Below are 14,651 nucleotides of genomic sequence, written 5' to 3'. Positions count from 1 at the left end.
TTATTCATTACCTGTTAGGTTCACTCCCTCTGGGGCACCTGGCATTGGCCACTGTTGGTGTACAGGATACTGGGCAGAATGGACCTTTGGTCTGACCCAGTATAGCCATTCTTATGTTCTTGTTCTTATGTTCTTAAGGAGATAGAAAGGTGGGGTAGGACGGAGCCCAAAGAAGCAGCAACCTGTACGGACAATAAGTATACCTAGGTTGCTAGGCATAGGTTCCCTGGGCTGGAACTTGGAATAGTGGGCAGACCCGGGTTCCCCTACCAGACACTAGGAAAGTGGAGACTAAAGAGTGATGTGGCTGGAAGGGCAAGTCATGAAGAGGGAATAACCTGAGTCACAGAAATAAAGAGGGGACACAGTGCGAGCAACTGATGGAAGTGGGTGCCAGATGGGGCAAGAACTAGTTCCCTGACCTAGCCACGAGGGGGAATATCTGTGCTGAGTAGGACTCCTTCAAATGCAGAAATGTTAGAAGTGCACAATATGATAATATAAGAGCGCTGATGGAATTTCCTATTGCACAGAGATGAAATTACATCATGCTCTACATACCACATTTCAAGTTCCTCACATTCTTTCCCCCTCATTCTGAAGTATGCAGTATAATGTAATTTATTGAGTCTACACTAGGAAAATAACATCTGACATGTCTGAATCTCTTAAATTGAGACAATAAAACAATGGTCAATTCAACCTGGTGAAATGTAGAGAGGAAAGGATTAAGAATCATATTTCAGTTTTATCTTTATTTGGTGTATTTACTGGTAGTTTAAGTGCTGGAAATGGTTCCATTACTAAGCAAGATGTTAGTCAATAGGCAGCTCTTATGAGCAGCTGAATATACAAGTTAATTACTGTTATGCATATTATGAATTGATATTTCAATCTGATCAAATGTTTTATAATGATTTAGGAGCAATCTTTTAACTTCTTTCCACTACATCATGAATAAAAAAAAACATCATTAGACTTTTAAAATATTTTAATGGTAAACAGAGTTTAAAATTATGTTGCATATTATGGGGAAAGCCTAGCCCAGCTATACCACAATTACACCTCTAATACACTTTAGTTGGGTCAGGTTCCCAGGTAATTGTTCTTTCCTTCTTTTGTACAATCTCACTTCATCTCCCAGGTTGTGTTCCAAGAGCTGCCATTTAGAAAAAGAAAAAGCTCTTTCCACTTATAAACTGGACAAATTTGATCCAGAATCATGGAGAGATCATAAACACAATGCACTATGATACCCTTTTTATAAAGTCACAGTTCACAGTACAGATGTTTTAAGGCACCAGTACACACCACACTTTCACTGTAGCAGATTTTGCAATGCATGTGCAGTAGTGCCCCCAGTTCAGATTCTGGCTACATTCAAATATCAGGGGGTAGCCACAAAAACAACAAGGAGTCCAGTGGCACCTTAAAGACTAACAGATTTATTTCGGCATAAGCATGCATCTGAAGAAGTGAGGTTTTTTACCCACGAAAGCTTATGCCGAAATAAATCTGTTAGTCTTTACGGTGCCACCAGACTGTTTGTGGTTTTTGTGGCTACATTCAGATCTCTATGTACAGGAAAACTGTAAACCAAACTGAAAAATTATAAACAAATTAATATTTTTCCCTTTCAGAATACAGAGGAAAGTTAGTATGTTCAAAAATACTTGACAGAACTAGGAGTAATGGTCTCAAGTTGCAGTGGGGAAGGTTTAGGTTGGATATTAGGAAAAACTTTTTCACTAGGAGAGTGATGAAGCACTGGAATGGGTTACCTAGGGAAGTGGTGGAATCTCCTTCCTTTGAGGTTTTTAAAGTCAGGCTTGACAAAGACCCTGGCTGGGATGATTATTTGGGGATTATCCTGCTTTGAGCAGGGGGTTGGTCTAGATGACCTCCTGAGGTCCCTCCCAACCCTGATATTCTACGATTCTATGATATTAATAGGATGAAAATCACCCCGATTCAGAGGAAGCCATATCAAGCCATTTAAACCCTACTTAACCCCCTCTACAGGGGGCTGATGTGCCCCTCCCTCCACCCCCACCCCCCCGCCTAGGAGCCGGACCTGTTGCTGGCTGCTTCCGGGGCGCAGCATGGTGTCAGAGCAGGTAGGAATTAGCCTGCTTTAGCCGGGCAGCACTGCCGACAGGACTTTTAACGGCCCGGTTGGCGGTACTGACCAGAGCTGCCGTGACCCAGTGCCTTACATTCTTACATTCTGCGACCTAGTACTGGGCCGTGACCTGCAGTTTGACAACCACTGATTTAAGCCCTACTTAACCCCTTTACAGGGGGTTGATGTGATGTATAGGTTCTGTGTGAAACTTCTGTGTTGGAGCTAATTTTTCCTCCTTAGATTACAATTTTTAGAAGGAGGAAAAATCTTCAAAAAAAGAATCTTTTTTACTGCACATTTTACTTCCTTGTTTCGCAAAGTATAAATGAGTGGATTTAACAAAGGAGTTAAAATAGCAAAAACAACATTGCTCATTACATGGATATCAATAGGCATGTCTGTTCTGTAGGAAATATATGCCACGGCAATGGATGAATAGTAAGTGCCAACCACAATCAAATGGGAAGTGCAAGTAGAAAATGCCTTACTGCGACCTACTTTAGAGTTGATCTTTAATATGGAGATAATGATGTGAACATATGATAGGGTGACAAGCATAAGCGGCACGACTGAAACAGTCATGGCAATGGAAAACCCCAAGAAAGTCTGAAAAGAGGCACTGAAATCTGAACATGCTGCTTGCACAACTGCCAAGTGATCACAAAAGCAATGGTAAACTGTGGCTGTTTCACCAAATCTTAACTGAGAGGTCTGGAAGACACCAGGTATTGGTATTAACAATGCAGTTATCCAAGCACATGCTGCCAGTTGAATGTTTACTCTCTTTGTCATTTTAACTGGGTAATGCAAAGGATTACAAATTGCTTCATAACGATCATAAGACATGACTACAAGAAGCAGCGATTCAGTCACTGAGAGACCATGAAAACAATACATCTGCAGAAAGCAGACATGAAAAGAAATAGTTTTGGCATTGACCAGAAACATTGCCAGCATTTTGGGAATGGTAGTAGTTGTAAACAGTATATCTAAGACAGAGAGATTAGTTAGGAAAAAGTACATGGGTTTGTGAAGTGTATGATCAACCACAACTACAGCTATAATAATGATATTACCAATTAGTATTAGCATGTAGAATAAGAAAAATACAAAGAAAAGAGGGATCTGGAAATCTTGAAGTGCAGGAAATCCAATGAGATAAAAGTCTTTAGCAGAAGAATTGCTGTTGCAGTTATTCATAGTCTGATTGTTGAAAACATCTAGAATGAAAAACACAAAATCAGGAAACAATCCTAATTATTACAAAAAAGATTGTAGGGTCATGAATGTTGTGTGTTTTGCTGAAGATCTTTTTTCATAAAATAACATATTGGATATATTCTTGTAGATAAGTTCCTTTCATGCAATTTCAGTTAACTTTTAGTGTCTTCCATCCCAACAATGTATTTAGCCAGGATGGGAATGGATGGTGTCCCTAGCCTTTGTTTGCAGAAGCTGGGAGCGGGCAATGGGATGGATCACTTGATTATTACCTGTCCTGTTCATTCTCTCTGGGGCATCTAACATTGGCCGCTGTCGGAAGGCAGGATACAGGGCTAGATGGACCTTTGGTCTGACGCAGTATAGCTGTTCTTATGTAAATATGAAACTGCTAGGAAGAAAATGACATGGTTTAAGTACTATGTTGAGGACAATTAGCAATACATCGGTTTCATTGGATGTAGATGATGTAGTTACTCAGCTTTAAGTCTGGCCATATAGTGATTGATATCCTTGAATCTATCTATTTAGCTTAACAAAGAGAACAAAAGAACATATCTTAAGAATGGCCATACTGGGTCAGGTCAATGGTCCATCAAGCCCAGTGTCTTGTCTTCTGACAGTGGCCGTTGCCAGATGCTTCAGAAGAATGAACAAAATAGGCAATCATCCCCTGCCATCTACTCTCAGCTTCTGGCAATCAGAGGCTTGGGTCACCCAGAGCATGGGGTTGCATCCCTCACCCTCTTGACTAATAGCTATCAATGGACCTATCCTTCATGGACTTATCTAATTCTTTTTTGAACCATGTTATACTTTTGACCTTCACAACATCTCCTGGCAATGAGTTCCACCTGTGGATTGTGTGTTGTGAGAAGAAGTACTTCCTTATGTTTGTTTTAAACCTGTTGCCTATTAATTTCCTTGGGTGACCCCTGGTTCTTGTGTTACATGAAGGAGTAAATAACACTGCCCTATTCACTTTCTTCACACCACTGATGATATTCTAGACCTCTATCATATCCCCTTTAGTTATCTCTTTACTAAGCTGAAAAGTCCCATACTTTTTAATCTCACCTCATACAGAAGCTGTTCCATAGTCTTAAGCATTTTTGTTGCCCTTCTCTGTACCTTTTCCAATCCTAATATATCTTTTTTGAGATGGGATGACCAGAACTGCATGAATATTCAAAGTGTGGGCATACCATGGATTTATATAGTGGCATTATAATATATTCTGTACTATTATCTAGCCCTTTCCTAATATTCTGCTAGTTTTTTGACTGCTGCTGCACATTGAGCAGATGTTTTCAGAGAACTAGCCGCAATGACTCCAAGATCTCTTTCTTGAGTAGTAACAGCTAATTTAGACCCCGATCATTTTCTGTGTATAGTTGGGATTATGTTTTCCAATGTGCATTACTTTGCATTGATCAACACTGAATTTCATTTGCCATTTTGTTGCCCAGTCACCCAGTTTAGTGAGATCCATTTGTAATTCTTCGCAGTCTGCTTGCGACTTATCTATTTTGAGTAGTTTTGTATCATCTGCAAATTTTGCCATCTCACGGTTTACCCTTTTTTCATTCTCTGAATATGTTGAACAGCATAGTCCCAATCCAGATCACTGGGAGAAAACACTATTTATCTCTCTGCATTCTGAAAACTGACCATTTATTCCTACCCTTTGTTTCCTCTATTTTAATCAATTAGTTGTCCAGGAGAGGACCTCCCATTTAATCCCATGACTGCTTATTTTGCTTCAGAGCCTTTGGTGAGAGACCTTGTCAAAGGCTTTCTGAAAGTCCAAATACACCATATCCATTTGATCACCCTTGTCCACATGTTTGCTGATCCCCTCAAAGTATTCAAATAGATGGGTGAGGCATTATTTCCCTTTACAAAAGCCATGTTGACTCTTCCCCCAACATATCATGTTCATCTATGTGTCTGATAATTCTGTCCTTTACTATAGTTTCAACCCATTTTGCCCAGGACTGAAGTTAGGCTTATTGGCCTGTAATTGCCAGGATTGCCTCTGGAGTCTTTCTTTAAAAAATTGTTGTCACATTAGCTATCCTCTAGTCATCTGGTACAGGAGCAGATTTAAATGATAGGTTACATATCACACTTACGAAATTGCAGAATTACTATTTGAATTCCATCAGAACTCTTAGGAGAATACCGTGTGGTCCTGGTGATTTAACCACTATTCTGCTTCTAGAATTCTGCCTGCATTCTTTTTACTCCTGCCGTGTTTTTTTATTGGGTTTTTTGGTCTTTGACTGGTTTTTGTGGGGGTGGGAATGGGGGTGAAGGGGGGGAACTGTTTATTGCTCTAAGTTTTGAGAATGTTAATCAGGTGTATCAAGCTCTCATGTTCCCTCTCTCAGCTCCATCACAAACCTCCCCTGTTAGCGTCTCCTGTTTGCTAGCTCATCTGATATCTTAGGAGCTGGCTTTTTAAACTCCTGTTGTCCTTTAGTAGCACTGCCCCCTGGTTAATGGGTGCTGAAGAGCATAGGGATCAAAGCCTTATTAATAAGCTCTCAGGCTTACCTAGCAGGCTTCTAGGCTCAGCACACAAATTCACCCCCAGGGTCCCATAGTCGCACCTCCTTCACCTGAAAAACTCCCTTGCAAAACGCCCCTGTTAGATGCTCCTGTTAGCTAGCTAGAAGGTTAAGGGGTGACTTGATCACAGTTTATAAGTATCTACATAGGGAACAAGTATTTAATAATGGGCTCTTCAGTCTAGCAGAGAAAGGTATAGCATAATCCAGTGGCTGGCAGCTGAAGCTACACAAATTCAGAGTGGAAATAAGGTGTATATTTTCAACAGTGACAGTAATTAACCATTGGAACAATTTTTACCCAGAGTTGTGGTGGATTCTCCCTCAGTGGCAATATTTGAATCAAGATTGGATGGTTTTCTAAAACATTTGCTCTAGGAATTATTTTGGGAAAGTTCTATGGCCCGTGTTATACAGGACCTCAGACTAGATGATCACAATGGTACCTTCTGGCCTCAAAATCTATAAACCTTTATCACATCAATCACATGTGTGTTATTCACGCCTTTGTCTCCTTCAGCTGGTTACTGCAACATGCTGTACTTCAGAGACTGCTGTAGTTTTCAGGTAGTCTTCAGGTATAGCCTGAATTCAGCTAATCACTTACTTAGAATCATAGAATTTCGGGGTTGGAAGGGACCTCAGGAGGTCATCTAGTCCAACCCCCTCTTCAAAGCAGGATCAATCCCCAACTAAATCATCCCAGCCATGGATTTGTCAAGCCGGCCCTTAAAAATGTCTAAGGAAGGAAATTCCACCACCTCCCTAGGTAACCCATTCCAGTGCTTCATCATCCTCCTAGTGAAAAAGTTTTTTCCTAATATCCAACTTAAACCTCCCCCACTACAACTTGAGACCATTACTCCTTCTTCTGTCATCTGGTACCACTGAGAACAGTTTAGACCCATCCTGTTTGGAACCCCCTTTCAGGTAGTTGAAAGCAGCTATCAAACCCCCCCTTAATCTTCTCTCCTGCAGACTAAATAACCCAGTTCCCTCAGCCTCTCCTCATAAATCATGAGCTCCAGCACCTTAATGATTGTTGCTGCCCTCCGCTGGACTCCTTCCAATTTTTTCACATCCTTCTTGTGGTGTGGGGCCCAAAACTGGACACAGTACTCCAGGTGAGGCCTCACCAATGTTGAATAGAGGGGAATGATCAAGTCCCTCAGTCTGCTGGCAGTGCTCCTACTTATACAGCCCAAAATGTCGTTAGCTTTCTTGGCAACAAGGGCACACGGTTGACTTATATCCAGCTTCTCATCCACTGTAACCCCTAGGTCCTTTTCTGCAGAACTGCTGCGTAGCCACTCGGTCCCTAGTCTGTAGCAGTGCATGGGATTCTTCCATCCTAAGTGCAGGACTCTGCACTTGTCCTTGTTGAACCTCATCAGATTTCTTTTGGCCCAATCCTCTAATTTCTCTAGGTCCATCTGTATCATATCCCTACACTCCAGTGTATCTACCACTCCTCCCAGTTTAGTGTCATCTGAAAACTTGCTGAGGGTGCAATCCACGCCATCCTCCAGATCATTAATAAATATATTGAACAAAATGGGCCCTTGGACTGAACCTTCGGGCAGTCCGCTTGATACTGTCTGCCAACTAGACATGGAGCCATTGATCACTATCCGTTGAGCCTGATTATCTAGCCAACTTTCTCTCCACCTTACAGTGCATTCATCCAGCCCGTACTTCTTTCACTTGCTGGCAAGAATACTTGTGGGAGACCGTATCAAAAGCTTTGCTAAAGTCAAGGAATAACATATCCACTGCTTTCTCCTCATCCACAGACCCAGTTATCTCATCATAGAAGGCAATTCAGTTAGTCAGGCATGACTTGCCCTTGGTGAATCCATGCTGACTGTTCCTGATCACTTTCCTCTCTTCGAAGTGCTTCAAAATTGATTCCTTGAGGATCTACTCCATGATTTTTTCCAGGGACTGAGTTGAGGATGACTGGCCTGTAGTTCCCCGGATCCTCCTCCTTCCTTTTTTTTAAAGAAGGGCACTATATTAGCCTTTTTCCAGTCATCCGGGACTTCCCCCGATCGCCATGAGTTTTCAAAGATAATGGCCAATGGCTCTGCAATCACATCAGCCAACTCCTTTAGTACCCTCAGATGCAGTGCATCCAACCCCATGGACTTGTTCTCTTCCAGCTTTTCTAAATAGTCCTGAACCACTTCTTTCTCCACAGAGGGCTGGTCACCTCCTCCCCATACTGTGCTGCCCAGTTCAGTAGTCTGGGAACTGACCTTGTTTGTGAAGACAGAGGCAAAAAAAGCTTTGAGTACATTAGTGTTTTCCACATCCTATGTCAGTAGGTTGCCTCCCCCATTCAGAAAGGGGTACACACTTTCCCTGACCACCTTCTTGTTGCTAACATACCTGTTGAAAACCTTCTTTGTTACTCTTAACATCCCTTGCTCGCTGAAACTCCAATTGTGATTTGGCCTTCCTGATTTCACTCCGGCATGCTTGAGCAATATTTTTATACTCCTCCCTGGTCATTTGTCCAAGCTTCCACTTCTTGTAAGCTTCTTTTTCATGTTTAAGATCAGCAAGGATTTCACTTTTAAGCCAAGCTAGTCGCGTGCCATATTTACTATTCTTTCTACACATCAGGGTGGTTTGTTCCTGCAACCTCAATAAGGATTCTTTAAAATACAGCCAGATCTCCTGGTCTCCTTCCCCCCTCATGTTATTCTCCCAGGGGATCCTGCCCATCAGTTCCTTGAGGAAGTCAAACTCTGCTTTTCTGACATCTAGGGTCTGTATTCTGCTGCTCTTCTTTCTTCCTTTTGTCAGGATCCTGAACCTGATCATCTCATTGTCACTGCCTCCCAGGTTCCCATCGACTTTTGCTTCCCCTGCCAATTCTTCCTTGCTTGTGAGCAGCAGGTCAAGAAGAGCTCTGCCCCTAGTTGGTTCCTCCAGCACTTGCACCAGGAAATTGTCCCCTACACTTTCCAAAAACTTTCTGGATTGTCTGTGCACTGCTGTATTGCTCTCCCCACAGATTGAGGTCCCAGATGAGAACCACGGGCTGTGATATAGTAACTTCTGCTAGTTGCCAGAAGAAAGCCTCGTCCATCTCATCCCCATCGTCTGGTGGTCTAAAGCAGACTGCTACCACAACATCACCCTTGTTGCTCACAGTTCTAAACTTAATCCAGAGACTCTCAGGTTTTTCTGCAGTTTCATACTAGGGCTCTGAGCAGCCCTACGGCTCTCTTACATACAATGCAACTCCCCCACCTTTTCTGCCCAGCCTGTCTTTCCTTAACAGTTTATATCCATTCATGACAGTACTTCAGTCATGTAAGTTATCCCACCAAGTCTCTGTTATTCCAATCACATCATAGTTCCTTGACTGTGCCAGGACTTCGAGTTCTCCCTGCTTGTTTCCCAGGATTCTTGCATTTGTGTATAAGCATTTAAGATAACTCACTGATCGTCCTGCTTTCTCAGTATGAAGCGGGAGTCCTCACCTCTTGCACTCTCCTGTTCATGCTTCCTCCTGGTATCCTGCTTCCCCACTTACCTCAGGGCTTTGGTCTCCTTCCCCCAGTGAACCTAGTTTTAAGCTCTCCTCATTAGGTTAGCCAGCCTGCTTGCGAAGATGCTCTTCCCTCTCTTTGTTAGGTGGAGCCCATCTCTGCCTAGCAATCCTTCTTCTTGGAACACCATCCCATGGTCATAGAATTGAAAGCCTTCTCACTGACACCACCTGCATAGCCATTCATTGACTTCCATGATTCGACGGTCTCTACCTGGGCCTTTTCCTTCCACAGGGAGGAAAGTGTACCATGCAGGAAAGGAGCACATGTTACACTTATGCACCAGACACAGCCCTGGCTCCACTTAGTTTTCAGGTAAAATAAAAAAAATAGCCAATGTCATAATGTATTCAGAGGAAGCACAAGCTTTAAATGTGTAAATGTTTTGGATGTTCCTTTGCTCTTGTAGAGCAGGGTAACTAAGAGTGCCCAAAATACTCATATTTATTTTATATACGGCTATTATGTTACCTCTCTAAACTTAATCACCCCCATCATCTCTTCTCATATGCAATACCATGCCTCCAATCATATTCATTTCCCCTCTCTGGACGTCTCCATTTCTTGCAAAATAGTTTTTGAATTGGGACTAGAACTGAACACATCATTCACTGCAAGGACATCCAAAAAAATTATGTAATTGCATTATAATATATTCTGTATTATCCTCTATCACTTCCCTAATAAAGGCTAACACCGTGTTTGCTTTTCTGAGTGGTCCTTTACTTGAGAAAATGTTTTCATGAGGGGCAGGTCTGTCTCCTGAGTGGTTAAAAGTTAATTTAGAACTCATGAATGTGTATGAGTAATTCTCCGTGTTCCTTCCAATGTGCATTATCTTGCACTTCTGAATTCAAAGTATTCAGTTTTGATCTATAAAGCCATTTGTAATTTGGATCTTGGCAATTTTAAAGATCCTCTATCCCTAAGGGGCAACTCAGAAGTTGAGATCAGCTGGGACATTCAACCTGAAAATCTTTAGATTATACTCAGGTGTTTTTCGCTCTCAAGAGGAAGGGGAGGCTTTTAGCTTGCATGAAAGATTTTATTTGGAATTGTGATGTCCTTTTAATGACATTTTGAAATTATAAAAATCTGACTAGAGTATTTTGTTTTTGTGACTTGAGTTATTGATAGTTGCACTGTATAAACTGAATGAATAAATACTAAAAGTTATTCATAGATTAATAGTAATTAGAGATGGATCTAATTCATCACCTCAGCCAATACAGGATTGTTCCCTTTTCTCTCCTTGTGTATTATATAATTTTGTATGTTGCTATATATATATTGGGTACAGTTTTGTTCAGCTAATTTTACATGTTTCAAGGGAGGGATTTCCATGCTTTCTCCTGGGAGAGCATTCCACATTTTCATAAATCTCATTGTTAGGAACATTTTCCTGTATTCAGCCTAAATATTCCTGTTGCTGCCAATGTGACAAAAGAGGTTAGAAAGCATCTATTCTGCTTAGCCTTTACAGAACACAGATGTGTGTCAAGTCATGGTTAAGCTGGGAACTTTATGTAGCTTATGTATGCAATATATGTGACTGTAGTCAGTGACATTATTTTCATGACCACATATTCATTTATCTAATTCCTGATTGTAGCCAGCACCAGAAATAGCAATAACAGAATTCTGTGCAAAAACAGCCTTGTTTTCATTAGATTTGAAACTTGATTTTCAAACTGTAAAGATTCATATAAACATCTACATTTTATGAAGGTCATGCACTTTAAGTACCAATAAGAATTTATGCTATATGCAGTGTAGTTGTAGTCATGTCAGTCTGAGGATATTAGAGAGACAAGGTGGGTGAAGTACTATCTTCTGAGAGAAGACTAAAGAGCTTGGTTTGTTTAACCTAGCAAAACAAAGGCTGAGAAAGGACATGATTGACCTCTATAAAATACATCAGGAGAGGAAACACTAGGGAGGGAGAAGGGCTGTTTAAGCTAAAGGACAATATTGGTACAAAAACAAATGGCTATAAACTGGCCATGAATAAATGGCTGGAAATTGGAAAAAGGTTTCTAACCCTCAGAAGTAGGAGGTCCTAGAACAGCCTCCTACTAGGAGAATAGTGAGGGGAAACAACCCATAATAGTTCAAGATGGAGCTTGACAAGTTTATGGATGGGACAATAGGATGGGGTTGCCTGTGATAACAGGAGATTCAATATGATGATCCATTAAGTTCCTTCCAGTCCTACATTAATCTGAATTAAGCTTTTTTGGTTCCTCTATCCTTAGTACAGAAAGGAACTATTGGAAGTTTACTGCTATAAACTCAAGTAACTGTCATATCTATACCTCTTCATTTGTCTCTTCCCCCTGCTATTATTTTTTCCACTCTGTAAAGATTTGAGGATACAATATGAATGAGAAATGCTGGTCTGTACAAAATAAAATTGTTGTACTGTACTGAATGAAAACATTCACCATTCAATAGTCTTAAAATTAGCATTGATTTGAACTCAGACATGGTAAATTAAATGAAAAAAAAAATCACATCCTTTGGTGCCTGTTAACATAAGTTATATTAAAAATGTTTTACTCCACGCGTGATACCATGAGAAAAAATTAAATCAAAAGGAAGCATTTGTCTGAAATTTATGGACATTAATGTGATCATATAAACTGTAACTCACTTGTGAATTCCAGAGATTACAAGAGCTTTGTTTTCACTGGTGTTACACTTGGTGATAGATGCAAAACTTCTGCAATAAAGCCTCTGGCAAATGCACTGATTCAGGCTTTGCATTTCTTTTGAAGAAACTGCATAGTCCTTTTCTCCACCTTCAGTCCCCAAAGATGAAATTAACATTGTTTTCTTATCTACAATTAAGAGACTCCTACACACATAGTTATTTCCATGATAAACAATCCCAGCAGAATTTGGAATCTCAAATGCACTGCAGAAATCATAATTTGTGTAAATTACATTGAAGATTTGTGCAATCAAGGAAATGAAAGCCAAGTATTTAAAATACAGAGTGTACAGCATGATAAACCTTCATCAGGATGTGCCATTGGAACTGTTATTTTATATTTGATTCAGTCCTGCTCCCATTGGCTTCAACGTAAGATTGTTTGTTCCAATTGTGTAATTCCAAACTTTTTGCATTACATGAAACAATTTAAGGACACATTCACTAAAACTTGCCAAACATCCAGAGAGTCAATTAATCATAAAAAAATGCTTATGTCCTAAGTTTCCTGGCAGTAGTGAAGATCTGAGGGATGGTCAGCAGGAACAGGATATTTATTCTATGTCCTGAGTTATGCTGGAGGTTGGACTAGATGATCAGTGGTTCCTTGTGGTCTTACAATCTGTTCCATCAGTGATAAGAACCTAGCGTTTTGAGGAACATGTGTGTAAAACTTAGTACTACTCAAAACTGTTCCATGGCTGCCAGGCCAGGCATGTGACTACTGACAAATAACCCTTTCCCCCTCAATTATTGAGAAAGGTTTTGGGTAGAGAAGGTTTGGAGCTGCAAGGCAAACACCAGTCTATTCACTGCGGCAAGGACCGGGAGATTCCCCTGTCCCAAACTTTTAGCTCTGAAATTGGCATCCTATTTTGGCTTTTTTCTGCTAAATTGTTTACTGTAGCAAGGATAAGTGCTCCACGGAACAGTTTTTAAGGCATGACTGAAAAATACAGGGATTCTTGTACAAGCTGTTCTCCACTGTAATGCATTCATATAAACATTCCACATCTGCCTTGTGTTACTCAATGTGGAATAAACTGAAGATCTGATGCAAGAAATCCAGGAATCTGGTGCAACTGAGCTGTTCTGATCTTGCCTTTGGACAGCTTGGATAAAGGGCTTAAGAAGGTACCGATCAGTAATATACCATATCCAGAAAATATATATCTTGTAATTATTATGTGTGACGTATCAGAGACCCAGGGCCAAAGTCTGAAACTTGTAATCAAGTCATGGTCACTTGTACCTAAGCACCAACTTATTTTTAGTTCAGAAATCTATTCCTGTATCTATCAAGACAAGTTCTAAAATAATTCTCCCATGTTGGACGCAACACTTTGCGTTAGGAATTTACTTTCTATAATTCTTAGACATCCCAAGGACATTTCAGTACTGTCAGCATGAGACTTCCAGCAGACATCATTAAGATTGATGTGCACTATGATAATGCAGCTTTTTTCCATACCCATTAGCGATAGGTGTTTAAGGAGCCAGTCACCTGTTCTCTAGTATGATTCGGTGCTCTGTAGTACACACTAACACACACCTCATCTTGTGCTTTATCTGTGTAGACAAGTCAAATTTATGCTCATAAATAAGCAAGTCCAATTCCTCTTGTTTCTTATGCAGACTCCTAGCGTTAATGTGTAGGCAGGGAAAGTATTTCTTCTTTTCAAGTCCCTTGGTGTCCTGATTAAATCTACTCTTGACATCATAATTTTGCTCCCCTATTCACTCTCCCCACTATTATTGTTTGTTTAATGCCCTCATGTCTAGAATATCCTTGAAAATTGGATTCTCTTTTTACTGGGATGGAAACTATCTAATGTGTACAGCTCCCTCTCTCCATAGAAGGTGGACCAATGTTCCACCAAACTCTCCACCTTACACCACTTATCTAGCCTGCTGTTCATTTCCAGAATCTTACGCCTTCTGTCTTTCTTTGCTTGTTGGACAAGTGATATATCTGAGAAGATTATATGGACATTCCTCTCCTGCACCCTTCCAAAATCTCTGAAGTCATCTATGATCTGTGAGGTATCATGTGAAGACATGTCATCATTAGTGCCGATATGGACCATTACCAGCAGATCCTTGCCCACCAACTTCAGAAGCCCATCCAGTGATGTAGTTGCATCTTGGCTCTAGGAAGACAGCACACTGTCCTGTGGTCTGCATGATCCTTGTAGAATTTTGTTTTCATTCTTCTTAGCACAGAATCTTCGACAAAGATCATCTGTCTTTTTTGAATGGCTGAAAATCCCTTTATGGACAGTCTTAATTGCCTTGTAAATTGGGCTGAGCAGCCATCCTCAGGAATGTCCCATAAAACTCTCCTTTCCATTCCACCAGCTGACTCTTCAGAGGTATTTTCTGCAGTTTCAAGGCCAAGAACCTGATAATGGAGCTTTGAGGCGGTCAACAAGCATGTGGACAAGGGGGAATCCAGG

At 40.8% G+C, this 14,651-nt stretch overlaps 1 protein-coding gene across 2 annotated transcripts; it reads right to left on the bottom strand.

The window, feature by feature from the left end:
- Positions 1-2,315: 2,315 nt before the first annotated feature.
- LOC128831655 (olfactory receptor 2AT4-like) lies at positions 2,316-12,221 on the bottom strand. Of its 2 annotated transcripts, none has more exons than XM_054018285.1 (2): positions 12,136-12,221; positions 2,316-3,345 (listed from the first exon to the last, which is right to left on the bottom strand). In XM_054018285.1, the coding sequence occupies exon 2, from the start codon at positions 3,323-3,325 to the stop codon at positions 2,348-2,350; it is 978 nt and encodes a 325-aa protein (XP_053874260.1). In that variant the 5' UTR covers positions 3,326-3,345; positions 12,136-12,221; the 3' UTR covers positions 2,316-2,347. The 2 variants fall into 2 exon arrangements, with proteins under 2 accessions (XP_053874260.1, XP_053874268.1); XM_054018293.1 differs by lacking the exon at positions 12,136-12,221 and adding an exon at positions 3,619-3,667.
- Positions 12,222-14,651: the final 2,430 nt, after the last annotated feature.

This window comes from Malaclemys terrapin, chromosome 1 (assembly GCF_027887155.1).
Source record: "Malaclemys terrapin pileata isolate rMalTer1 chromosome 1, rMalTer1.hap1, whole genome shotgun sequence".
Lineage (NCBI taxonomy): Eukaryota > Metazoa > Chordata > Testudines > Emydidae > Malaclemys > Malaclemys terrapin.
This window is presented reverse-complemented; position numbering and strand designations above follow the sequence as displayed.